Source organism: Dunckerocampus dactyliophorus, chromosome 14 (genome assembly GCF_027744805.1).
Source record: "Dunckerocampus dactyliophorus isolate RoL2022-P2 chromosome 14, RoL_Ddac_1.1, whole genome shotgun sequence".
NCBI lineage: Eukaryota > Metazoa > Chordata > Actinopteri > Syngnathiformes > Syngnathidae > Dunckerocampus > Dunckerocampus dactyliophorus.
The window spans coordinates 18,080,025-18,107,561 of NC_072832.1; the positions used below are offsets into that span (position 1 = coordinate 18,080,025).

The 27,537-nt window shown below is 39.3% G+C and overlaps 1 protein-coding gene across 2 annotated transcripts in view; it reads right to left on the bottom strand.

Annotated features, from left to right (window-relative positions):
• valopa (vertebrate ancient long opsin a) overlaps window positions 1-21,964 on the bottom strand; it is a 34,510-nt gene extending 12,546 nt beyond the window's left edge. For both annotated transcript variants that reach the window (XM_054799110.1, XM_054799109.1), the window contains exons 1-4: window positions 21,353-21,964; window positions 15,143-15,353; window positions 5,519-5,636; window positions 3,579-3,812 (exon numbers count right to left, since the gene is read on the bottom strand). In XM_054799110.1, the coding sequence (XP_054655085.1) occupies window positions 3,579-3,812; window positions 5,519-5,636; window positions 15,143-15,353; window positions 21,353-21,716 (927 nt within the window). In that variant the 5' untranslated portion in view covers window positions 21,717-21,964. The remainder of the gene's footprint in view (window positions 1-3,578; window positions 3,813-5,518; window positions 5,637-15,142; window positions 15,354-21,352) is intronic.
• Window positions 21,965-27,537: the final 5,573 nt, after the last annotated feature.

The window sequence follows — 27,537 nt, forward strand, 5'->3', positions numbered from 1 at the left end:
AATATATATTCAAATCCCAATTCATCAAAAAAAAAGGTCTTGTGTTCGGTCACTCCTTGTAAAAGCACCTCTATTTCAGTAGAATTGAAGTTTTTCTTTCGTTTGTTGTCCAGCTGCTCCTCAGTCTTGCCCTTGCACGTTGCCATCTCCGCCTCCAGCTGCCTGTTGCGCACGGCACATTTTTTACCTTATATAGGAAATAATAGGCGGTGACCTATGCAAATTAGGGCTCACATGCACGGGCATCGCAGTTGGCATTCATCAACCTAAGAACACCGGTGCGAACGATTATCCCTACTTAAGAACGTGTCGTGAATGTGGCGCAGTTTCCAACCCACGCCTTCTTAAGTACAGTTCTTAAGAAGACTTTTAAGAAGATGTTCGTGAATGAGGCCCTTTGTCTTTATGGGCAAAAAAAAACAACATTTGCAAGTGAATGAAAAATTAAAAATCTAAATTTCTTTAAATACCTGTGTATGTGTGCAAATGGCTTTGGATGAGGGGAAGTTGATGTGGAGCCTTCATTGTACAGTAATCTCATGTTTACAGCAGTTAACTGTTCAAGACCTGACCGGGATAATTGAATTTCCACAAAACAGAACTCCTTATAAATGGAATATTTTCATAGTTAGCGCCATCTACATTAAATAACACCCCTATAGCCACCTTCGCACTGATATTACCCAATATAGTAGACATAATAACAGTAAATAAGCCATTTAAGACATAAATAAGACTTGTGCTCTTGTGTGTTGACGTAAATATGTTCCGGTGCTCGGAGAGCTTAGTGGGGGGTGGACAGGAAGTGACGTTGGGGGTTCAGAGATGAATTTTATCTTGGCGTGAATTACGGCTGCAACAGTAGCTCTTGTTAAGGATTATTGTGACCGTTGTAAGATAATTCAAAGCTGCAATAAAAGCCTGTTGTTGCAGCGATCAAGTCTGGTGCTTGTGTGTCTCACCGAACATTACAGTAACATTACTGACACCTAGTGACCGGTGTCAAATACTATATATCATCACAATGTCTTTGAATGTGTCTTCTGAATGCATTATTTGTATTTTACTTTTTCAAGACATTTTTATGCTTGAAATGCTTAATTTAGGCAAAATACATATAATTTCCAACTAATACACCGTATTTAACCACAAAACAGCATGATTTATTATGTACAGTAATATACAGTATTTTTGAAGCCGCGAAATTGCGAACATGTAAAGTGGTGAGGGATTACTTTATTTTTCTTTTACTTAACTTTTTTTTTTAACTTTACTTCATTTTTTTTACTTTATGTTTATTATTAATATTATTATTAGTATTTTCCCATCAATAAAGTTATACTTTGGTTTTGTTCCATTACTCCTCTTCTGGCTCATAGACAAACTATATTCACTAGTCCCCTAAAAATTACTTTTTATCGTAAACCTTTTCAGTCCTCACATTTTATACACTAAACTACACTCTAGAACTGTGAATCAATGACGGTTAACCATATAGTGTCTCACTCTAACTAACAATTCTAGACCAGGGGTGTCCAAACCTTTTTCCGCCGAGGGCCACATACTGAAGAATGAAAGGATGCAAGGGCCACTTTGATATTTTGTAAAGCATCAGCTAAAAAGTTATATATTTTTCATGAAAAAAATGCATTTTAACTTTGTGATGTAAGTGAAAAAGCATATTATTAGTATGAATTCCGGCCTTTGCTTTATTTTTCCTATTCTTCATTCCCATAATATTATAACTTTTTCCCCAACCTAATTACAACTTTATTTTGTTTGGTTCTCATAATATTACGGCTTTTAAAGAATTTCATATTTAGTGAGGATGAGCGGCATAGAAGATTGATGGATGGATGGAGTTTCTTCCCATAATATTTTGATTATATTCTCATATACAGTCAAACCTGTCTTAGCGGCCACCTTTATAGAAGGGCCACCTGCCTATAGCAGCCACTGAAAAATCCCCCCCAGCAAATTTACATGTTATAGACCCTGTGTATAGCAGTCACTTGTCCAACGCAGCCAGCAGCCACCCATTTTGTCTCCCTTGGTCAATATCTGACTGCATATAGCAGCCAAATTACCAACTCAAGTAGAAGCTTCATGCACGAAAAAGTTTTGTTTTTCAATCAATGAAGGCGTCATGTGTAGACTTTAATTACTGAGTCCTAGCTCAGTCACAATCATTCACAAGATCCACACAAACTGTCAGTTGTTCCACATAAAAAAGCCGTCTTCTTTTGAGCTTGCTATTTCCTGGTCAAACATGTAACTTTAAGAGCATTTGCACCAAAACATTACTGCAAAGTAGACTGGGAACAGGACGTGCTCCCAGCGACGCTGCAATAAAAAAAAAATATATGCTAGCATGCATGCGGCAGCGGGAGCAAAACTGAGTTTGGTTGTACTTAACTGAAGTATTTTGTCAGTTATCAGTTATTATTAAGCCTCTAGCTTCCCTTTAGTAAGTAAAAACCTTGGGTTTTACATTTACATTGTGAGTTGTACTATGTGATGTGCTACTGTTTGACTCATGCATGTTCAGGATTAAAACCATGAACCATGATAATAACAAGCCTAGTAGTGCTGTACAACTTTTATCCGCAGTCCGCAGTGCCCTCGACTGGTCAACATTATTATTATTATTTTTTTCCCTTTTTTTTCTTTTTTTTCCTCTCCTGGTCAACATTCAAACTGGACGCCAACCTGTCTATAGAGGCCACCTGTCTATAGCAGCCACTTTTGCAGACTCCCTCTAGTGGCCGCTATAGACAAGTTTGACTGTAGCTATTACATAACTTTTTCTGCAACCTAATGTTCCAAAGTTTATTTATTGTTTTGTTGATTACAACTTGAAAAAAATAATGTTTCTTTATTATTTCAACTTTATGCGACTAAAATTATGTTATTTTTCCTCATAACGTTATTCTTGTAGAATTGTGTCTTTTACTCATTAGATTCCATTTTTTTCCCACTTAATATTTTGACTTTATTCTTGTAAAATTGATGATGATTTTTCAATTTTTGCTGTTTTGTGCCTTGTTTGGATTACTTTAATTTTATTTTATTTGTCTGATTATTTTTAGAATGTGCCACGGGCCAATGTGCCACGGACAGGTGTACCCCTGTCGCCTGTCGCCCGAAGTCAACTGGGATAGGCTCCAGCATGCCCCCGCGACCCTAATGAGGAAGAAGCGGTATAGAAAATGGATGGATGGATGCCACGGGCCAATAAAAAAACAGCCACAGGCCACAAATCGCCCCCGAGCCACACATTGGACACCCCTGCGCTAGACAGTGCAATTTGCAAGCAAAATGTGACTTGATAGATCAGCAGCAATCAATCACAATGACTGACATACAAGCATAAAATAAGTGGGATATACATTTTTCAGCAGAGCCTCGTATGGAGAATTGTACCGACTGAATTGGACAATTTATTCATAGAGCATGCATTATTTAGAAACACGCAAACTCCCAACAATAGCAGATCTCGGGATTCAGTTGCAATTTAGACCTGCTATATTGGCATGTATATTCACTTCAAAAACTTGGATTATAAGAAGAAACCTTACCTGTTTGTTCATGAACACGTAGATGATTGGGTTATACACCGCAGCAGTCTTGGAGAAGAATGCCGGGATGGAAGCCAACCTGGCATCCAATTCAATGGTTGGATGAGCTGTGACTAGTATGGCGAAGACTGCGTATGGTGTCCATGCCACCATGAATGCTATAATCATGACTACAACCATACGCGTCACCTGACGCTCAGGCTTCCTGACACTGGCCAGACGACCATGGGACACCTGGAGGAAAAAAGAAAAAGGTTGTTGAATTTATTTGAAATTTTGCTGTAGCCTTTAAAAGGGACCTTTGTGAAATTTTGTTGGGTGTCATACAAGCCAGTGTGACACACTTTTGGGACGTGTCCGTATTTGCCAATGTTGCTAGAAGGTAATCAGTTTTTGCAAGAATACAAAAACCTCAACGTCACCTCAATGCGATCAAATGCAACAATGCAGAACAGGGTTCAGCCGACCAACAAAACACACGCTAATCAATTGCTCACCAGCTTCGAGTCTTTTGGAAGGCATTTGAATAGTATCACAGCAAGCAGCTACAACTCTTAATACGATTAAATGTTCTTACAAAGAGCAGGCAACAGATAGCATCACCCAGTCACATTTCCACCTTAAAAACACAGATGACAGGAGTGTCAGTCCCATCGACACACTTGTTGCCAGTGTTGGGAGTAATGCCGTTGTTACGTTATTATTTTCCAGTAAGTTGCCAGTGTGATAGAATGATAGGAGTTGCCTGTATGATACAGGCAACTCCTGAGCCTGTTTTTAATTAATTAATTAATTTACTTTGCCGACCAAACACCTCAGTAAGCGTTGGCTGTCAGGACGTAGGCTATGCTGCGCCTCCAGCAATATTTTTTTGTTCCTGTTGGGAAAACTGAAAAGGATTCTTGTGTTTCAGGTGTGCATACCAGTGAATGTGTTCCCCTGCTTCCTCATCACTACTTTCGAACAGATGCCACATATCAGTTCGTTGGTGTTCATGCGCTCACCTTTGTTCATTCTATTTAAAAACGAAATATTCTCACAATGGGGCCGTTGCGTTCGCCTTAGAAACCATCGCTTCTGTGCCTTCATTCATGTTAGTTTATGCTTTCTCACAAGGCTAATTTGGTGCTAGCACTCTGTGTCCACTCACTAGTGGTCCCACCTCCACAAAGAGGCTGAATGAGAGGAGATGTGGGTTCACTCTCTCCGTTCATTCCACTATAGAACCAATGCGCACAGACAGATGCAGAGTGAACCCTCTTGTCATCCAGCCTGTGTCGTACAGAGAAACGATCAGATGAAACACACACGCATACATGCACATGCCAATTTATCAACCTGTTTTTTGATTAATGTTCAATTAATCGATTTATCAATTATCGTGACAGGCCTACTGATATGTATTTATATACATTTTGAATAGTTTCCTGCATGTGGAACTATAATTGTATAGTTACTGTAAGTATAAAAAAGTATAAAAGTAAGTATAAAAGTAAGTATAAGTATATAAGTAAGTATAAAAACATGTTTTGCGTGAACATTGTTGGCTTTCTGGAACATATTAATTGGATTTACATTATTTGTTATGGGAAAAATTGATTTGGTTAGAGTACCTCTTGGTTTGAGTCGAACCTTCTGGAACAGGTTCCACTGTATAACTTATTACTTTTTTTTTTTTAAAGAAATTTGCCCAGCACTGCATTTTAATGAAGATGCATTTGCTAAATCTGTATACACAAAACACAACAAGCTGAAATCACACAAAACGCCAGTACAAATATTTTCATTGCAGGACTTCATGCAGCCACTATTGCTCACTCCCATATCTACTTGTGCTTACAAATTATTACTAGTGATGGCATTTAATAAGAATATCGACAGATATCAGCATACTTCTGGTAAGGTGGTAAGTACAATAAAGTAATGTGTCATGCACTGACCTTTCTGAGCTTTTGCAGGAGCTTCCCATAGCAGAAGAAGATCAGTCCAAGAGGCAGAATGAAACAGGTGGTGAAGAAAGTGATGATGTAGCTATGGTCGGTGAAGGTGGATGAATACCTGGTGGACACATATTTATTCAAATATAACACAAATACTGTGCAGACTTTGAACAAATCCAAAATAAAGTACAGGGCTGCAACAATTAATTGATAAATCGATAATTAATCAATTATCCAGTTAATCAACAACTATTTTGGTATTTGATGAATGGTTTTATCATTTAAAAGTGTAAATATCCTCTGATTTCAGCCTCTCAGATGTGGATATTGGTTTATTTTCCTTAGGCATCCATGAAAGCAGGCCTATTATCTTTGTGTTGTAGGCAAAACAAGTTATTCACACACATCAACTTTGACTTTGGAAAACAACAATGGACATTTTTGCCTCTTTCCTGATATGTTGCGGACCAAACCACTAACTGTTTGTGTTTGGTTCATATTGATGTGATCCATTAGGGCCTAATTGATTACTACGTGCAGCCCTAATAAAGTATGTATACTTTATGTATATTTGTAATGGAGTGGAAAGGGCACAACAATGATCTGACATTTAGAGGCTCTTATTTGACTGGAGAGAGAAGAGATTTTTACCTCATTTGAGCTTAGTAAAAATGAATATTTTACATCCAAGACAAATCATACACACAATTTGCCTCACTTACGCCTCTAATTGAGCCTGTTTATGTTATTTCCATGATAATACCTACCATGATAAAAATATAACAAACTCCAGATTGATTTGTATCATGTGAGGAACCGCCAGGAGCGTATGCGTGTGCGTAGGCAAATAATAACTGTACTAAAGTCTGGGATGCGAGGTCGAGTGTGATGATTTACATTACAGTGTGGTTTATGTTTATTATCTTCCCATTGTTGATTGCTGTTTAATAGCATATTGTGGTTCAAATGTGCTGTTAGAACAGGTCTCTTACACATCAATGTCCCTTATTACCGTGAGAATCAAAAATGGTCTGTAGAATATGAATGGATTCCACTGACAACAGCTTCGCAACAGGCAAAGCCAATGGACGCCAGCGTGTCTGATTGCTCACCTATCAAACTCATTGCCATTTGACTTTTCTGGCATCTTTATTCCCTGTGCCATGGCTGTCACAGTGCCTCAGGTTGGCGGCAGCTAGCGAGCTAGCTAGCGTCTGTTTTTCAGACTCCAAATGTGACATTTTGCTGCAGCGACATGCTGCAGCTTGTTTTATTGTTTTTCAAGTGGCTATCACGTTCACGAAGTACGTGCTAACAAAGTAGTAATGCTAGCTCACTTTTTTAAAGTGTCATTTAACAACTCATTTTGTCCATAGTTAACTCATAATTACTCAATAACTTAATCGCAGATAGAAATACGTTTTTATCTATGATAAGTAGGGATTGAAATCTCTGTGGTAAACTATTTCATACTCAACTACAGTCAAACCTGTCTTAGCGGCCACCTTTATAGAACGGCCACCTGCCTATAGCAGCCACTGAAAAATCCCCCGTGGCAAATTCACGTGTTATAGACCCTGTGTATAGTGGTCGCCTGTCCAACGCGGCCAGCGGCCAGCCATTTTGTATCCCTTGGTCAATATCTGACCGCATATAGCGGCCAAATTACAGACTCAAGTAGAAGCTTCATGCATGAAAAAATTTTGTTTTTCAATCAATGAAGCTGTCGTCTGTAGACTTTAATTACTGAGTCCTAGCTCAGTCACAATCATTCACAAGAGCCACACAAACTGTCAGTTGTTCCACATAAAAAAGCCGTCTTCTTTTGAGCTTGCTATTTCCTGGTCAAACATGTAACTTTAAGAGCATTTGCACCAAAACATTACCGCAAAGTAGGCTGGGAACAGGACGTGCTCCCAGCAACGCTACAATACAATACAATACTCCATGCATGCTAAACACGCTGGCATGCATGCTATCGTATGTTGAACTGAGTTCGGTTGTACTTAATTGAAGTATTTTAGAATGTACTCACGTCATTTTTGATCAATCCTCATCCACAAATCCATCAAAGTCCTCATCTTCTGTATTCGACACAAAAAAAAGCCGTCTTCTTTGGCGTTCGCAACTACAGTATGTTAACTTGTCAGTGTTATTCAGCTCCAAACCGTAGTAAGGGCGACCTGACTCCAGCAAAGAAGGAAACTTCTCCTGTTGCTTCTGCCAACTTTATTTATTGAACGCGGCCACCAGACAGCAGCTCAGAACACACACACATCCAATCTCGTCTCTCCTTCCTGCTTGCCCACAAGCCAAAGGTTAAACAAGCCCCACTACATAGCTGTCCAGGCAATGCCTGTAACAAGTGACAGCGTTTATTTGCTGGTGTGAGACAATGTGCACTGGTCAATACTGTAATGGCGCTTGTTGTGGGGAAGGAGAGACTCACGTCGCCGATGCACTTTAATGGCTTTATTAACAGCAGAGAACACTGCAGGACTTTACATCCACGCCAACATAAACACACTTCACAACTCTCTCGACACTCACAGCTAGCACTGAGCCTAGCTTTCCTGCTCGGGATGCCCACCGTCACTTCCCGTCACTTCCTGATGAACTAAAGCTGTAATGACACTCTGCCGTATAAAAAGTAAAATATTAAAAACAAGCATAACAAAAGACATTACTAGCACAGCTTTGTTCTGTGGGTGGTGGATAATAACAAGCCTAGTAGTGCTGTATAACTTTTATCCACAATCCCACAGTGCCCTCTACTGGTCGACATTCTTTTTTCCCCCTTTTTGTTCTTTTTTTTCCCTCTACTGGTCAACATTCAAAATGGCCACCAACCTGTCTATAGAGGCCACCTCTCTATAGCGGCCACTTTTGCAGTCTCCTTCTAGTGGCCGCTATAGACAAGTTTGTACAATAATAACTACATACATTTTTTTGTGAGGGGATATCAATTTTGGAAATATGGGCCATTATTTTATTTAAAAAATAATATAGTTAGAAATCCCACAGTTTTGCATGTTTAATATGAGCTCGGTTTTGTCCCACGTTGTTTGACGGTCCTTGAACGCACCTTCTAACTTTGTCCAAAGATGCACAGATAGGCTACTATATTGTATTTTTCCCCTTCTTCTTTCACCTCACATTTGCTCCCAAATGATGATGCTATGTGGGAATGCATAAAGGTAAGATTTGATTATTGAGTGCTGATGTGTATATTTGCACTTTCTGAAAAACAAAGTCCAGGCTCATACTGGTGGATGGTGGCTCTGTATTCATTTCAAGCTTTTAATTTGATGTTCCTCTCATAGTTTTACACAGTGCATAATAAATAAGATAAATTAGATCGCTATAGGTGGTCTAGTGGTTAGCATGTTGGCCACACAGTCACAGTCAGGAGATCGGGAAAATGGATGGATGGATAGATCGCTATAATGAACATATATGTGTTGAAAGTGTTCTGCGGTGACCAGCTAGTGCGCTGCTAATGCTAATGCTATTTACATCCATTCTCATCTTGAGCCATGGTCACATTGACACAAGCCCCCAAATAGCTGTACTCGGCTATGCCTGCCATTAAACCCGAATTTAATTCACAGAAACAAATCAGCCGAGAGACAGCTCGCATCTAAAATACACACGATGGTTGGGACACTCGTATGCCAAGATACCAGGCAGGCGAAAATTGTAATTTACAAATTAAAATAAATTTTATATATATATTTATATATATATTTATATTATATATCCTAATTTTATATATCCAGTAACAAAAAAAAAAACATTATTATTTAAAAATATAATTCTTTCCCATGTGTTCGTATTACTTCAAAACATCTGGCATTTAATAAAATTTACGTTAGAGTCAAATAGTCTAAAAATCGTTTCATACAAATATTGGGTCCGCCAAGTAAGTGTTCCTTACATATATATATATTTTTTTTAATGTTTTTTCCAATTTAAGAGTTACGTGAGTCATGGCAGCTTATAAGGTCTCTGAGGTAGTGTTTGTCCGTCTCACGGGACTGATGATATATGACACACGTGTGTGTGTTTGTGTGTGTGTGTGTGTGTGTATATAAATGGTTAGCGTGATGACAAAGAAATGCGTTGTGGCTGTTACACGTGCTGACTCTTGCTTGCCTTGGCTACTTTGCATTGCTATACACAAGCAAGAAATTCAAGGGTCAAAAAGGCTCAATACTGCAGCTCAACACAAGGAGCATGACAGATCCCAAGGTTTGGGGGTGAAAACGCTCTGGCAACCCATGCTACACCACTGCTGTCCACTTAGAATCCTTGCAGTATTTCAGTGGGCTCGGTTCAGCGAGGTACATTGTAGATGATGGATGGATGATGGATGAGAAATAGTAAATAAAAAGACAATAGAGTACAATACATTTCCCTGGAGCCTACTTCAGTGGTTGGTACCTTGTATATCATGTATCATCGATCATAAATATGGAACTCTTCCCAATACAAGGTTGCTTTACAGAGTGACGGGAAAGCTAAATAATAGAGGATGTACTGTATGGGTTGTCTCGCTTTGTTAAACACAGTCCCTCGCACAACACACAACTGATTCTCTCTGTCTTGTTGCTATGAGCATATTACGTGATGACAGTCCCTGCTACACACACAAGTGGTGTACAATGATCCCTTGTTTATCGCGGTTAATTGTTTCCACACTCGACCGTGATAAGTAAATTTCAGTGAAGTAGGATTCCTTATTTATAAATATAAATACATATTTTCGTACTTTGAGCATAAAAAACATGTTTGCGACCTTCTAAATAAAACAATTTTTAAAATGATTAAAGCTCTCTAGACATGAAATAACACCCCTATAGTTACCTTTACACTCATATTACCCAATACAGGAGACATAATGACAGAAAATCAGACATAAACAGGGCTCCAAACGGCAAATAAATGGTCGCATTTTGCGACGAAAATGTGAGACATTTAGAGTACATTTTTCATCTATTCACACATGTGCAACCAAATAAAAGTAGGCGTCCCTTTGCAATTTGTCCATTATTACCGTGAGAATGAAAAATAGTCTGTAAAATGAGGAGTCAATTGACAACAGCTTGTCACAGGCTAAGACTATTGACGCCGGCATTTGTGATCGCTGACTTTTCAATCTCATTGCCGTTCGACTTTTCTGGCATCTTTGTTTACACATTTTTCCTGGCTGTCACGCTTGTCTCATCACTGGCGGCAGCTAGCTAGTAGCTTTCCACCTAGCCTCTCATCTTCAAACAAAATTCAAAGCCCGAAGTGGCGAGGGACAACTCTATCTACATTCCTGTGGTGTTATATGAGACTATATATAGGAGTCTTGTTTCCCCTAAGACCCCCTCCCCAGTCGCCCCCTGCTGGCTGTAAAATACATACGCTCTCTCATTCACTTTGTTTCGGAACAAAGTGCTTGTTTCAGAAGATTTATTCCCCCAAATCTTGATGCATATCATAAATATTTTGCCACAAAGCAGTAGAAATTTACAAAGAAATGAGAGGTTTTTTGTATTCATATCAAATTGCCCTGTGCAACCCAATGCACGTACTTTTTAGCATTTCAAAGCCACCCGACACTCAATATCCAAATTCATTTAGTGATGTATCAGTCTGTGCATGCGTGAGCATTCTAATATTCAGGTCGCTATCCAGTATGCACTCCTGCTGTTCAATAAATGTTTTCTGACAGAACTCACAGTCCAAAAGGAGTCACATCGTCTGTTTCCTGAGTGTGTCCATAAGGTGATTTCTTAATGTCCCGATCATTCATTCAGTAGTTTCCTTAAATTTCAGCACCCACCCCCTATCTGCATGCCTTAAGTTAATCAGTTGAATAACATTACCCAGACGGCACCTTTCAGGCCAAGGTCAGTGCTGACTTCTTCTGGACCTTTACTTTGAAACACATTCATGCAGAGAGAGCATGACTAAAAAAGCAATGAAGCCTAAAGCCCGTAAAAGGATCATTATATTTTGCTTGTGTTTGGTCAAAAGCTGGGTTGAATCACAGGGGTCACCTTTATGTTTTGAGTTTACAGTATAGCCATCGTGTCAGTTTTTGTAGCAGACTGGGGTGTCCAAACTTTTTCTAAGGGCCACATACTGAAAAATGAAAGCATGTAGGACACCAACACATGTGATATGCTAACAAGTTATATATATTTCAAGAAAAAACAGATTCCAAGTTTTGTGATGTAATGGAAAAAGTATATTATTAGTATGAACTTCGCTCTTTGCTCTTATTTTCTGATTTTGTTGTTGTTGTTTTTTTCAAATATTTCAACTTTCTTCTTAAACCACCTTTTTCCATTTTCTTGTAGTAATACTATGACTTTATACCCATAATATTTTCACTTTATTCCCATAATGTTGTAACTTTTCCCCCAATTTTCCAAAAATTACAACTTTATTTTGTTTGTTTCTCATAATATTACAACAAACAAGATATTATTTAATATTTCACCTCTGTGCTATTAAAATAATAGATTATTTTTGTCATAATATTATGAGTGTATTCTTGTAAAACTTTGTTTTCTCAATAGAATAAAGATTTTTTTTCTGATAGTTTCACTTTTATTGCCAAAATGATTCATTAAATTCATTTTTTAATGTCTGCATTTTTTTTCCAACTATTTCAACTTTCTTCTTGTAAATTTTCTTCTCGTTATTGTGACGATATGTTTTAATTCATTCTCTTAACATTATAACTTTTTCCGCAACCTAATTTTCCAAAAGTGACAACTTTATTCATTTTTTTATTTGCTTTTCATGATATTGGGACTTTAAAAAAAAAATGTCTGTCTTTAATATTTCAACTTTATGCTATTACAACAATGTTATTTTTCCCCATAATATGATGATGTTATTTTCGTAAAATTACGACTTTGTGTTGTTAGCTTCCAACTTTTTTCTGTTTAGATTTTGTCTTTATTCTTATAAAATTATTGCAGATTTTTTCATTTGCTGTTGTGTTTTTTTTTTGTTGTTGTTGTTCGATTATATTTTTAGAATGCGCCGAGGACACCCCTGGACTAGACTAAATGGAAACCGAACATGCTCCAATTATTTATGATAATAATGCACATTTAGTAAGTAAGTCATCAGGTTCCAGTAATAACAGGTTTCCAACCTTAATGCTTTGTATTAAAGGGTCACTGACATGATTTTTCAACTTCGCTTAAATATGTTCTATATTGTTTGTAATTATGTTTGTTTTTTGAAAGCAAACATTAAATTCGTACAAATTACATTTTTGCACGTAGCCGGCGCATTTTGGTCTCAACTCCTTAGAAAAGGGGCGCTTCCCAAATGACATCAGCTAACGCCGAGTCAACAAACCCTTCAAGAGGAGCTCATCGACTTGTTCTGTATAGTTTTCATCAAAATGGTAGTTATGCCATAACGTTGTGTTCAGCCTGCTCTTCACAGTGTCCGAATGATACTTTAAGTTTGTTTTCTTTTCCAAAAGACGAAGGTTTAAATGAACGAAGCAAGTACAAAGACAAGGGACAAATGGACCGCCGCCTCGCGTTCACTTCACTGAATACTGCTATGAAGAAACACCTTTACAAGAAGCATTTCGCTTGAAAGTACAGTATCAATGCATTTTGGATGCAAGGATGCTATTCCTGATGCTCTGCTACAAAGGCTAAAAGGAGGAGAAAGGCCTCAACGTTGCCACAGAACACAGTAAGTCATGTCTTATTTACGTATTGCATTCTAAACACTATGCCACAATCGCAACAAGCATTCAAAGCATTATACATGTTGTCAAGCATACTTTCACAGCGATGTGCTGGCGCTGGGGGGGCGAGGCGGGGCGGCGACCGCGCCAAACAACACAATAACAAAGGCTCCAAAGACCACTTTACGCTCATTAAGAAGCTTAAAACAATAATTGAAGGATAAGTAACTCTAAGGTGCTTGAAGCCATCCAGTCTTCATCTGCATGTCTTTGTCATCACACCTCCACATCAGACATCGTCGGTGATTCGAATAAATACGGCTTAATTCCATGTTCTGCAAGTTCTCTATTTCATCTCCAGATGTTTCTTCCTCCTCGAAAACTATTGACACATGGCTTAAATCTTTGCCATAATCACTGTACACATCTCCTACCTCGTCCGTCCTCTCATGTTTGTTTACTCTATACCTAAGATGAGAGCTGCGCCTTCGCCAACTTCACTTCCGGAAACGCCCCTTTTCCAAGACGGATATCAGAAATGTTTCCGGCCACGTACTTTAAAATGTAATTTTCACAAATTTACCGTTGGCTTTCAAAAAACAAACAACGTGGAACATAATTGCAAACAATATGGAGCATATTTAAGTTAATAAATCATATCGGTGACCATTTAACCACAGTGAATGTTCGACTCGTTTTAGTGCAATTGGCGTTTAAAAAAGGTCAAGTGGATTGTTGTTTTCACACTCTCTTAAGAGAATGTGAACAGACTTAAAGAAAAACTGCACTTTTTTGGGAATTTTGGCCATCATCCACAATCTTTATGTGAAACACAATTCTTTCCCTTTTCTGTGCGTTCTAACGACAGAAAAGGAGTTGGTATGAGCCGTCATGTCATGGGAAGTACCTATCTCGACTATGAAGCCCTAGTGGTGAGTACCTATACATTTTACACTTTAAAATGTGTTTAATGCTTGTGAGGCATATTTACAGCTTAACCTTTATACATTTGCGAGTGAACAAGGGCAGTTGAACAGAGAATCGAAGGTTTCTTGAGCTGAATCTAATCTAATAACTATAACACTAACTTTTATTGCAAATGTTGATGCAAATGTATTTTTATGGCTGTATCAATTACATTGTTCGCCATTCGCTGGTGTTCCTGGAATCTAACCCCCGCGAAAAGTAAGGATTTACTGTACTTGCCGCCTTGAATCTATGAAAAGGGGTCATTCGTCGACACTGAAGCAGAGGATGGTCAATGTTGCAGTCTCTAGTACTGTTCTCAACAGTCAAATAAAACCTAACCTCTGTTCTGCACACAGAAATACACTCCTGAAATACTACACTGCTGAGGGGATGCCGTGCAACTTCATGTAAAAATATCAGAATTATCCCTTTAAGTTGAATTCACATGTTTTGAGTGTATTTTCTGGGATTTCCGAGCATACTTGAAAGCAGCACATTGCACTTCTACATTTAGAGTTACGAAGGGAGTAAAAACAATATACACTTACTGTTTTTCTTTGTATTTCTGTTTAGACCACACATATTTGCATAACAAGGATGCTGTTGTGATGTTCGGAGTTCAGAGTGTTCCTGAATGCAACTCACATGAGTGTGGTGAGAATGACAGAGAGTTTGTGAGTTGTAAGTTTTAAAAAAGCGTCACATTCTGCGTGACTCTGTGGGGACCCTACACCGTGCTTCCGTCTTCCGTCATAGCTGACAGGTGTGGCTTGCCATGATGTGCATGTGTTAAAAACGTCAAATATTTAACGTAATCAATTAAATAATTTGGTTCCCGTTGTTAATGTGTTATTTCTGACAGCCCAAACAAAAAAGCTCAGATCTCATTTCTCATGAATGTAAAGGTCACCAATGAATGAGAGCTGGGTGTTTCTCACCAGTCAGGCTCACAGGTTGTTCCAATCTTGCTGACAGTGTATCTGTTCCAGCCCAACACTGGAGGGAAGGTGCAAATGAAGGAAAAGGTCCAGACGAAGAGGAGACCCATGACGGCATGCTTGGCTTGCAGTCGGATGTTGCCCAGAGGTCGGCAGATCACGAAGAATCGCTCGAAAGACAGAACGGCCAGGGACCACAGGGCCACGATTCCTGAGGCAAACAGCAAGCGGTCAAGAAAACAAAAGGAGTCCTCAACAAAAGTTCATCTTTAATGTCTGTTATAACGACTGCACATTGCTTTCCATGTGGTATCTAGCAGTAATGGATCTACATAAAGCCATTTTCCACAATGTTATAATATTAGTGTTTTATGGCCGTGGTTTTGCATCTGCTGATCTCTTTGAAATTGCGTCCCTCCTTTAACTGAAAATGTCATTAGCGTTCATTGCACCAGCCTTTGGAACTTATCCAATTGGGATGGCCTGGATACAACTTCTCCTATAGTGCAGCATTTTTTTATTGTTTGACAACGGATCCCAATTCTGTAATGTAAAAAGGTATAAGTAGCAGTAGTGATGCTAGAAGTAGTTAAATGATCCCTGGTGGTTGAATTAGGCTGCCTCCTGATGGGCTAAAAAAAAGCCCCCTTTAATTATGGTAATAACTCACTCTCACCAAGCGGGTAATTACCTTTCTCCGCACAGCCACGGACCCTCAGTGTCTCAGCTTAGTGTGGAGGACAAAAGGGAGTGGTGGAAACCAGGATGTTCAATTATGTTTCATACATGAAAACATGAGCTGATACAAAGGTTCACGAATGACACTGACACTTTTTTATCATATTTTTTTTTCAATACAGTGAATCTTTGCATATTCGCAATTCGGCGGAAATTCAAGGATTTTTGGTCCAAAAGATTTATTTTTTTTAAATCCGAAAATAGGCTGTTTTTCCTACAGAAGATTCATCTTCACCATAAGTCAGTAATAATTTATAAATACGTGATAATACAGGTAAAATGTACAGCATACATGTACCACTGTTTAAAAAAGACAAACATTTTTACATGTTTATGTCTTTATGCTTCACTGATCATGCGTTTTCATCAAGCGCGGAGATGTCGCATGTTGTTCGGCGGTCATTAAATGCACCATAGTTGCTGTGAGAAACAAAAGTGAAACTTCTACACTTCTATTCCGATTCCATCTGTTCATCGATCATCTTACATTATTCCTCATTTGTTGTAAGAAGACATTTTATACTTTGAATGCATCTAATAAGTGAATAAGGAATATTGAAGTGAGACCTAAGGGATCTGGAACTGAATCTAATATAATAATTAAAACAGTCTGGGCGTATAAACTACAGTGGAACCTTGGTTAGCGTACGCCCCGGTTAGCATATTTTTTGCTTAACGTAAAAAAATGTACGCCAAAGTGTTGCCTCGGTCTGCCAGTTAGCCTACAATATGGCCCAGGTTTTGTTGTGTTATTAATACACTCTGTGAGTGCAAGTGTGTTCTTAATGTACTTTCAGCACTAAATGTCCACGTTAGCAGCTTGGTAATACATGGAAACAGGAAGCAGGAACCTTCTTTAACTATCTTTTTGGGTTATTTTCCAGCCGTGAACAAAAGAAAAGCAGAGATTTGAGGTGAGAAACACGATTGAATTCAAGAAATAACTCATGGCAAAACACGAAGGTGTTGCCCGTGTTGATCTTGCTGCCTCATTGTGTCTTTGGCAACAGTCATGTCTGCAATGAAGGTAAAAGTAACCTTAAATGTTCATTTATCCCTTTCATTCATTTACACAGTGGTGTGAAAAAGTGTTTGCCCCCTTCCTGATGTATTTTTTTGCATGTTTGTCACACTTAAATCCGCTGTAGTCCCAAAGCTTTAAAAATGCCTTTATAACCTTTTCCAGACAGATAGAGCTAAATTAATCTCACTTAAGTTATGTTTTAACAGGGGGGGAAATCACTTTTTTCACACGGGGCCATGTAGGTTTGGATTTTTTTTTTCCCTTAATGACAAAACCTTTCATTTAAAAACTGCCTTTTGTGTTCAGTTATGTTGTCATTGACTAATATTTAAATTTGTTTGAAACACGTCTGATGTCTGAAACATTTAAGTGTGACCAACATGCAAAAGACATCAGCAAGGGGGCCAAACACTTTTTCACACCACCTTATGTATTTGTTTGCATTTTGAATTGTTTTCTGCCTGTAAAACTATAATTGTAAAACTATAAAAACGTGTTTTGTGTTAAGATTTCTGGTTTACTGGAAAGCATGAATTGGATTTACATTATTACAGTTAGAGTTAGAAATAGTTTCCGTTAGAACCAGACCTTCTGGAACTAATTAATGATGCAAACCAAGGTTCCACTGTATTGTGGATTTTCGCCATTCGCTGGTGGTCCTGGAACGTACCGCCTGCTAAAAGTGGGGATCTGCTGCACTGTAAAAAGGGAGTGCTGATGCACAAACACACGAACATCTATTCTTTTGGCACCACCTCTATGATGTTTATCTATTCAACACTGACATCCTGAGCAAAACTGAAGGAAGCTACATCCTGCTGACTTTAATCAATTTCTAATTTACCAACACACACACATACACACAATACCAAAAACAGTGAAAAGGTGCTCCAACCACATTCTCCGTACAGTTAACCAGTGGTTAGACGTCACATAAAGTTCCCTCGGCAGTAATGTATTAAGTAAGATTTGTTCTTTTGGGCATTCTTGCAACCACATGTGTTTGTGAAGTTATTTGTTTCAACAGTCTTATATCACCATCAAATCAAAATCAACAAGGAATAATTCATCCCTGAAAGGTTTGATGTATGTTTCTGTATGTCTTACCGAGATTATGTAATTAATACAGCTGTCTGGGGAGTTCTGAACATTATTAAGTCAATACCTTCAGGGTTTATACATATGCATGTGAACGCAGCACAGTGTAAGTCAACATTTATCCATATGGAGGATTTTAGCTCGTAATACATGAAATCTAAACCTTTTCAACTTAATCCGACGTGACTAGAATAACCCCTGTGATGTCATAGTGTGTGATTTTTCATATTCTGCCCAGAATACATTAACATTTTGCACTGGCAGTAACATTTCCAAGTCCTGTAATTAGGACGTCCTGTGACTTACTCATCTGTATCCCGGCCATTTGTGTTGTCAAAATGGGATCTTAACGTTATCACCGAATCCAATTACAACTCTTTGCCTGAATCAAAGATCTCTGTATTGTGACCTTGGTGAACGGAGTTCGTTAAATGTTATTGGCGTTCACAGCACTGGTGGCCCGCGTACAACAAGTCATGCAGCAGCAGCAAGAGACAGTTTACATTTGCTGAGAGTGTGACATTGACTCTTTTTTGGGGCAGACAGTGAGACTTTGTTGCATAACCAGTAGTCGGTTTTAAGCATATCAGAGGGGAGCAAGATAATTCGTTCAAAACTACTACTTATGCTGACAATTAAGTTGCAAATTTTAACAAGTTTTGACAAGTAGTGTCGACTCACAAAACTCCACCTACTTTACAGTGACTATTTTACAGTTGCAATAATTGATGATTCATCGATTATTCAATTAATCGACAACTATTTTGGTATTAAATCATTTTTTATTTAAAAATATAAATATCCTCTGATTTCAGCCTCTTAAATGTGAATATTTTTTTAATTTTCTTAGACATCCATGAAAGCAGACTTAGTATCTTTGTGTTTTCGGTAAAACAAGGTATTCACACATATCATCTTTGACTTTGGAAAACTTTGATGGACATATTTGCCTTTTTTCTGATATGTTGCAGACCAAACCACTAATCTTTTGGCTTTCATATTGATGTGGTCCATCTCAGACCTAAACGATTACTTGATTAATCGAAACATCAAACTTCAGATTAATCAACTAAGAAAATAATCGTTAATTTGAAGCCTAAGTATCCATCCCTTCCATCCATCCATCCGGAGGTAGCAGTATCAGGAGGGAAGTCCAGACTTTCCGGTCTCCAACCAACAGTCGCAGCTCCACTGGGAGGACGCCAAGGCGTTCCCAGGCCAACTGTGAGACATGATTCCTCCAGCGTGTCCTAGGTCTGCCCCGGAGCCCTTTACCAGCTGGGCATGCGCGGAACACCTCACCAGGGAGGCGTCCAGGAGGCATCTGGACTAGATGCTCGAGCCACCTCAACTGGCTCCTCTCCACGTGCAGCAGCAGTGGCTCTATACTTTGAGCTCCTCCCGGATGACCGCGCTCCTTAACCTATCTCTTATGCTGAGTCCTGACACACATTTTGGCTGATGTATCCACAATCTCATTCTTTCGGTCACGACCCAAAGCTCGTGACCATATGTGGGGGTGGGAACATGGATCGACCAGTAAATTGAGAGCTTTGCTCAGGCACACTCAGCTCTCTCTTTGCCGTGGCAGTCTGTTACGCTGTGCCGATCCGCCTGTTGATCTCACGCTCCAACCTTCCCTCTTTCGTGAACAAGACTCCGAGATACTTGAACTCCTCCACCTGGGGCAACACCTTGCTCCCAACCCAAAGGGTGCAATCCACCCTATTCCGACTGTGAATCATGGTCCTGGTATCAATTATAGTTTTCTGCTCAAATTTTGTGAAATGTATACACTTAAAGTACTGTAAAATCTTGCAATTTTTTGCACATTTTTTTACACAATTGCTGACAATTTGTTGTGGATTTTATTTCACATTGGTGACTTTATTATTTAGCTAGCATTTTATTTATTATTCAGAAGTATTAAAATTGCTATTCTGTTCAACTTGCATGCCACAAAATTCCATAAAAATAAAATGCATTGTTTTTGGACAAAATTTGTATGTTTTCATTTTTTAAAGTACCGTTTCAAAAGCACCAATTAGGCACCAGTATCAGATAACATGTAAACGATAACCAACCCTAGTCCTCTGTGGAAAAGGTTTGGTCACTCCCTGCTTAAAGATACCAGATCCCTGCTTACTTTTGGTGGTATGTTTCCCCTTTTTTTATTTGTTCGTCTAGTTTTTGCTTGTGTACTTGCACTGCAGAGAGGCGTTAACATCATAGTTTGGCATAAAATTGTTTATCGTCACCGTTCATGAGCAAAACTTGAAATGCAAAGACTGACCGTGAATTTAGTATTAATGAAGACACGAAGAAGTGTTTAAGTCAGGGGTGTCCAAACATTTTCCACCGAGGGCCACATGCTGAAAAATGAAAGGATGCAAGGGCCACTTTGATATTTTGTAAACCAACAACAAGAAGTTATATATATTTCAAGAAAAAAAATGCATTTTTGCATGAACTGTGGTCTATGCTCTTTTTTTCCCCATTTATTGCTGTTGTTTTGTTTTTTTTCATCAAAATATTTCAATTTCATTCTTAAATAATCTTCGTAAATTTTCTTTTCAGAATATTACGACTTTACTCCCTTAATAATATCACTTTTTCTCCAACTTAATTTTCCAAAAATTATAACATTGTTTTGTTGGTTTCTCATATTACAACTTCAAAATGTTTTTTTTCTTTAATATTTTAACTCTATGCTACTAAAATGGCATTATTTTTCCTCATAATATAACAAGTTTGTTCTCATAAAATTGAGATTTTTTTTCCGCTAAAATCCAACTTTTTTCTGTAAATATTTTTACTTTATTCTCATAAAATTACAACTTTTTAAAACAATTTTTTTTACACCAACAGTTTCTACTTTCTTCAAAAAATTGTCATCTCATAAGTATGACTTTATTCCCATAATATTTTGACTTTGTTGTAAAATTATAATTTTTTTCTGCAACCTTAGTTTTCTTAAAATTACAACTTTATTTGTTGTTTTATTTGTTTTTCATAATATTATGACTTCAAAAAAAACGTTTCTCTTTAATATTTCAATTTTATGGTACTAAAATGCCATTATTTTTCTGTATACTCATACAATTACAACTTTTTCTCATTAGATTACAAATTCTCTTGTGTGTGTGTGTGTGTGTGTGTGTGTGTGTGTGTGTGTGTGTGTGTGTGTGTGTTTTTGTTAAATTACATTTTGAGAATGTGCCACAGGCCGATAACAAAACAGCCGCGGGCAGCCAATGAAGCCCCGGCCCGCACTTTGCACACCACACCAATACTGACACCTGCAGCTCAGGAACAAAGTGAGAAAAGTAGCGGCCAAGCCTTGCACTTACCGAAAAAAGTGACAGCAAAGCCTTCCGCCACACAAGCCCACTGGCCCAAGAAGAAATAACCTCTGGCGTTGGTCAGGAAACTTATGAGTCCTCCGGTGAGGGAGACCAGAAAGTCAGCTATGGCCAAGTTGACTATGACGTAGTTGAGCGGCTGTCTGAGTTGTTTGAACTTGTATGTGACAAACATGACCAGGAAGTTTTCGCTCAGGGACAGCGAGGTGACCACAAACATGAGCAGTGCCAAGATGGTGAAGTTCCATGGCGCGATGTTCCTGATGGGTCCGCTGAACGGGTCATCGGTTGGGCTCAGCTCAGCCGCCACGGTGTGGGACACGGCGTTCACGGAGAGACTTAAAGCCTCCATAGTCCATGACCACAGTGCAGCCTACTTGTTTGTTGGCTTGAACGCACACAAAATCCCGCTTTTGGTCATTAGTGTCAACTTTGATGTCAAACGGGCTCACCGTTGCGGCACATTCAACTCTTGTCTAATAAAGTTCACATGTAGAGATCCACGCCGACAAAAATGCATAGTAGAGCAACAGAGAGCAGGTAAAGTAGAATAAAGTGGAGCTGTTCGAAAGCATTTTGCGCAGCGCGGCGAAGCGGCGAGCGGCGAAGTGCGCGCCGGACTCGAAGCCTCACAAATCCGCTTGCAGGTTGCAAGCGCATGAGTGAACGGCCGGTGGCATGTTGGAGGCTCTTTTATAGGCTGCTGATGCTCTGCTTCCCCCCCAGGAGAGCACACTGGACCCCTCCTCCTCGTCGTGTGCGCCTCTTCAAGATGACTTGTTGGCAAGACAACTTTACGCACACTCAAATGCAACTTCTAACTCCCATCAATCCACGCACCCTTAATTACCTCCACCAATGAGGTGATGAAAGTGTGCTAAAGTGTGTGGGCGGCTTTGTTTTTGTTTGTGTACACCTTCCCGTCTACAATTTTTGGATTGTCATGCCTTCTGGCTTTTCGTCGAGGCGCTGTGTGTAAAATAAAATGTATGTAAATATATTTTTATTTATTTCGGCTTTCAATACATATTACATACTCTTCAATATGCCTCACACACTTATTAAACACATTTAAAATACAATAATGTATAGGAACAAGGGGTGTCACGAGATTAAAACATAACGAGTTTTGATAAGAAACTAATAATAATAGTAAGACATTAATTAATCACATCATAAATGAAAATGAACTTGACCATTTTGCCAGCCTGCATATACTGCCATTTGCAGACTTGTCTGTTTTCCTCGTCGCTCGCCTCCAAATAAGCAGAAAAAAGTTCACACTGCGCATTGGTTCAGCACATAGACGCTTCATAGAACAGCGGCGAACAGACTGAGACCTCATGTCATCATACGGTTGTTATGTCTCTGTGGGGGGAGGCAGGGCTGCTACCATACACACAAAGTAAAAGAGTGGAGCTTTCTTGAGGAGCAATGCAAGGTAACGTAGTAGAAGTTAGGAGGAAAAGAATACTTGCAAAGGAAAATGTCACAGCCCCCTTGTGGGAATATTAATAACGACAAAGATGAGCCCATCAACACGAACGAGCAAGTATGCCAAATTTATTCATAAGTGGCAGCGACATAAAAGGCAACAAAACGAACTTGCCCACCTCAAACACATCCATCTGAGACAGTTTTCCCATTTGGGAAAAAGAAGTACACATCGAGATGCAGAGCCTTCATCCCATACAGTCAACAAGTAAAACGTCACAGTGCAAAATGGTGTGTGTTCACAGACAGTCATCGCAAAAGAAATACTGCTATTTAATATAGTTTAAAGGCCAAAGTGTTGCTAGCATTTTTGCTATTGCGTTCCTGTTTGGGTCTCAGCAGTGCTTTTTGTTAGTATATTTTTTCCTGCTGGGTTTTCAGCAGCGCCTTTTCTTAGATTAAATTTTTTTCCTGCTATTTCCGTGTGTAGCAGCGTCTTTAGTTCTTTTTAGTATTTTTCCCCGTGACGAGGTCCGGCGTGTTTGTGTTGTACTTTGTTGTTTCTTACATTTCTCTTTTTCTACCATTATAGACACTTTTTGTAATGAACTTTTGTTACATGGACTGACTCGCCTCTGCATCTTGGGATCCTGTATACTGGCTTTGGCCACACGTAACAGTTTGCACGTATTTATTCACGCAGCCAAGCAATGTCATTGATATTAATTTATGTAAAATTTTACGTAGTTACAGAGAAAACTTTTTTTTAAGTGTCTTTTTTTTAATCTAAAAAAAAAAATGAAGTCATTGCTTCTCAAAGTTTTCCATGGCTCCGCCTGCGGCCTGGCGGTTGGGGAGCCCTGGCGTAAAGCATGTTACAATCCACAAAACTTGCAGCGAGGTAAGCACAAGTTAATGTTGTGACTGGAATTACAAGAGGCAAGCAGTGTCGATTATGTAGCTGCGGCATTGGAGGAACACCTGCCCCATTTTGGAATGCTAGCCAGAGCGACCCAGCGCTGCATACCACCACTAGCCGCTTTGAGGGTGATGGAGGCAGCACCACAGGAGATGTATGTGTGATTGTCGCACTAGCCTGACAACCAGGCCAAAGGCTAGAGCAGTGGTCACCTAGCTTTTTAAGCCCAAGATCTCTGTTTCGGTCGAGAGCAGCAAGGCGTACGGACGCTTTCAGTGGTCAAAATGCGTGCCTGTTGGTCACTCTCCGGGAGGAAAGCACGCTGATGCGATAATGCATTTATTTTCTTAATATTTTCACAAGTATAGCAGACAGCAAGGACTGTATGTGATTTAAGTAAATTCACTGTAGGACCTCCTCCATGCAGCCGCCAGACGCAGTGGAAAGTTTGATGGGCTTCATGAAAACAGTTCAGATTTTCATCCACCTGGCTGATTTGACATTGATACAGTATAATGCCTGACGTACTGTCTGGTATCTTGTATCACCAACACAGACAGACATAAACATATACAACGTACATGCATTTCAACAGCAGTTGACGGGATGGCTCGAATGTGCCACTGGTCCTGAAAAGGACCCTTAGCTGCCCTGTAAGGTGCCTGGTGTAAAAATGTGCAGTCCACCCTGAACAGTGCCTGCACTAAATCTAAACATATAATTAAAGAATTTACAAATGCGACCGACCTGTAAAGTCCCAAAGATCAACTGGTCGATTTCGATCGACGGGTTGGTGCTAGAGGCTAAACTGTGGCTCTGATTCCATCTGTTCGCCTATCCATCATCTTTCATGAATCCTTTTAACTTAAAAATGCATTTAATAACTGTGTGAGGCATGTTATAGAGCTTAAAGTAGGCATTTTTATGGATGCATTCAATAGTGGTGATCTACTGTAATTTCCTAAATTTGTTACTTTGTGCTGTAGAGGCATTGGATTGGACGTCTCCAGTTTCAGCAGATGGCACTGTGTTTCTTGTTTTGTACAATGGAACCACAACTACCACTTATCCTGTTTTCGGGGTCAGAGGAAAGCTGGAGTCAATCCCAGCTGACAGTGCATGAAAGGCAGACTACACACTGGTCCAGTCGCCAGTCAATTGCAAAGCAATTACCGTAGAAGAAGCAACAATCCCACCGTAACCAAACATTGATCAGTCTATGCCTTTTACACCAGGCCCAGCTAGACAAGGTATTGCCAGAAAATATGCTCACATACGTCGTCTGGTGTGCTGCGTAAAATAATTGTTGGGCAGTCACATTTACTTTCAGTGGAACAGGGTGCGAGAAGTGAGTCTCCGTTATACAGACACTTCGAGTAGCTTGCTCCGTAAAAGTCAGCCGTATGAACCAGTACTCGACAAATGACCCCACACCAGAAGTCATACACGGTCATACAATTCAGATTTCAAGCAACGTTCTGGGTAAAAATACTCTGATAATTGTGACAAAAAGTTACATGTTCTTTTCTTCTTCACTTATTCTAAAACAGAAGCGGTACAAGGGGTAGGAAGAAAGGAAGCGCGTGAGAAAACGGTCAGTGGTTGTATGCCAGTTAGGAATATTCAAATGTGATTTAAAATTGCCTGTACAGTTAATGGACGCTTATGTTGGTAAGAGTTTATTCTCCTTGAATGGATTAATTCTATTTCCATTATTTTCTGTGGATTTGTTTTTAATCATAAGAAATTGGTCAGTCACATACAAAATTAACCATTGTCCCTGAAAAGATTTTGTATAGTGCAACTTTAGAGATTATGATTGAGCCGAATTAACTCTGTTTAGCAACAAGTAACCACACGAATGTGCCTGAAACAACAATTCTTTGCAATCTTGCTGAGCTAAATTCATGCCAGAGATGTGTGCCATGAACAAGTCTTTCAAAAGTTGCACATTTTTTACTGAATTGGAACTCACCTGGGCCGCAAGGTGGTCTAGTGGCCATACTGTCACACTCTGGAGATCGGGATCGACTCTCCCTTGGGTTTGCGTGGGTTTTCTCCGGGTACTCCGGTTTCCTCCCACATTCCAAAAACATGCATGTTAGGTTAATTGGTGACTCTAAATTGTCCATAGGTATGAATGTGAGTGTGGACGGTTGTTTGTCTATATGTGCCCTGCGATTGGCTGGTGACCAGTCCAGGGTGTACCCCGCCTCTCGCCCGAAGTCAGCTGGGATCGGCTCCAGCATACCCCCACGACCCTAATGAGGAGAAAATGGATGGATGGACGGATGGAACTCACCTGTACTTGTCGACATTAACTCGTTCAATTACTCACCGCTGCAACCGCTAGCTAAATTGAAAAGGTAGCATGTCATTAATTGAGCAACTGTTACCCTAACTGTTTGGTTAAATGTATGAGAACCATGGAAAAAGCAACAACTCAACTCAACTCTCATTCCCCCTTGCTGCTTCACTCAACAAAGACTTGAGTTCGACTGACTTACGGGTACTCTACCAAGACCTGAATTTTACTGACTCACGGGTACTCAAAGAAGTCCCAAGTTTCACTGACTCACGGGTACATAAAGAAGACTCGGCTCAAAGCTACTCAAAGAAGACCCGAGTTTCACTCACTCACAAGTACTCAAAAAAGACTCACGTGTCACTGACTAAAGGGTGCTTGCCAAGCATCTACAGTCATCCGCCGAACTTGTTGCACATGTGCGAGTTTCTGTGCATAAGCTTTGTGACGAGTGATTTGAGTCCCCGATTCACTTCAGTGAGTGACTCATAAAAACTTGTGCCAGTAAAAGGAATCAAACTTCCCATCACGAGTTTATGCTTCCACTAAATCAGGGGTCCGCAACCACCTGGCCGTGGTTTGGTATGGTCTGTGGATGGGGCACCATGGCTGTGGAAAACTTTCAGAAGCAATTAGGCAAAAAAATCAATAGACAGGTTTTTAAAAAATATATTGTAAATAATTAAATTAAATTTTTTTTAAAAGCAAATACAGTAGACGCCCCTACAACGTAAATAATCCGTTCCGAGAACCTTTATGTTATAGGGGTTTTATGTTATACGAAGCGTAAAAGTAGCCTAATCCGTTCCAAGATCTTCCCAAACTCACCCATTTGGCACTTCAAAGTCCACCAAATATGGTGGGAAAATATAAGAAAACATTAGCATAAACATAGTAGAGTAACATTCCAATATAAAATAAGGTAATAAATAAGATAACTGTAAATGAATAAAACTGAAAAACAGTTAAGTTAGTTTAAGGGCGACTACGAAGAGGAAGGAGGTTGAAGGGAGAAGCCTGTCTCTCACGTACGTGCTGCTGAGATGAGAGCGTAGGCGGTGCCCCGATAATCAGCCAATGAGATGAGAGCGTAGGCGGTGCCCCGATAATCAGCCAATGAGATGAGAGACATAAATTCTTTACGTTCAGTGGAATTTACGTAAAAGGAGGTTTACATTGTGGAAGTGTTGTGGAACTCTGATTGTGCTAAGTGGTTATGTGTATGCAAAGTTATTATACTGAAAATGCACTGATCTATTGAACTGACTCTTTAGATGTAACGATGACCAGAAAGAAGTCAGTCCGTGGGCTCAAAAATGTTGGGGAAAGCTGCACTTAATAGTTGAAATTGTATTTCATTTATACAATTTTTGTTATCTTTTTATACAATTGCTTTTCTTTTCTTTCTTTTCTTGCCACAGATAGGAATAGGACGGGTATGTCAGCCATCATGTGTCCTACTTTTTTTACAAAGTGGTAAGTGGTTTGTGGTATCATTTTTTTTTCATTCAGATG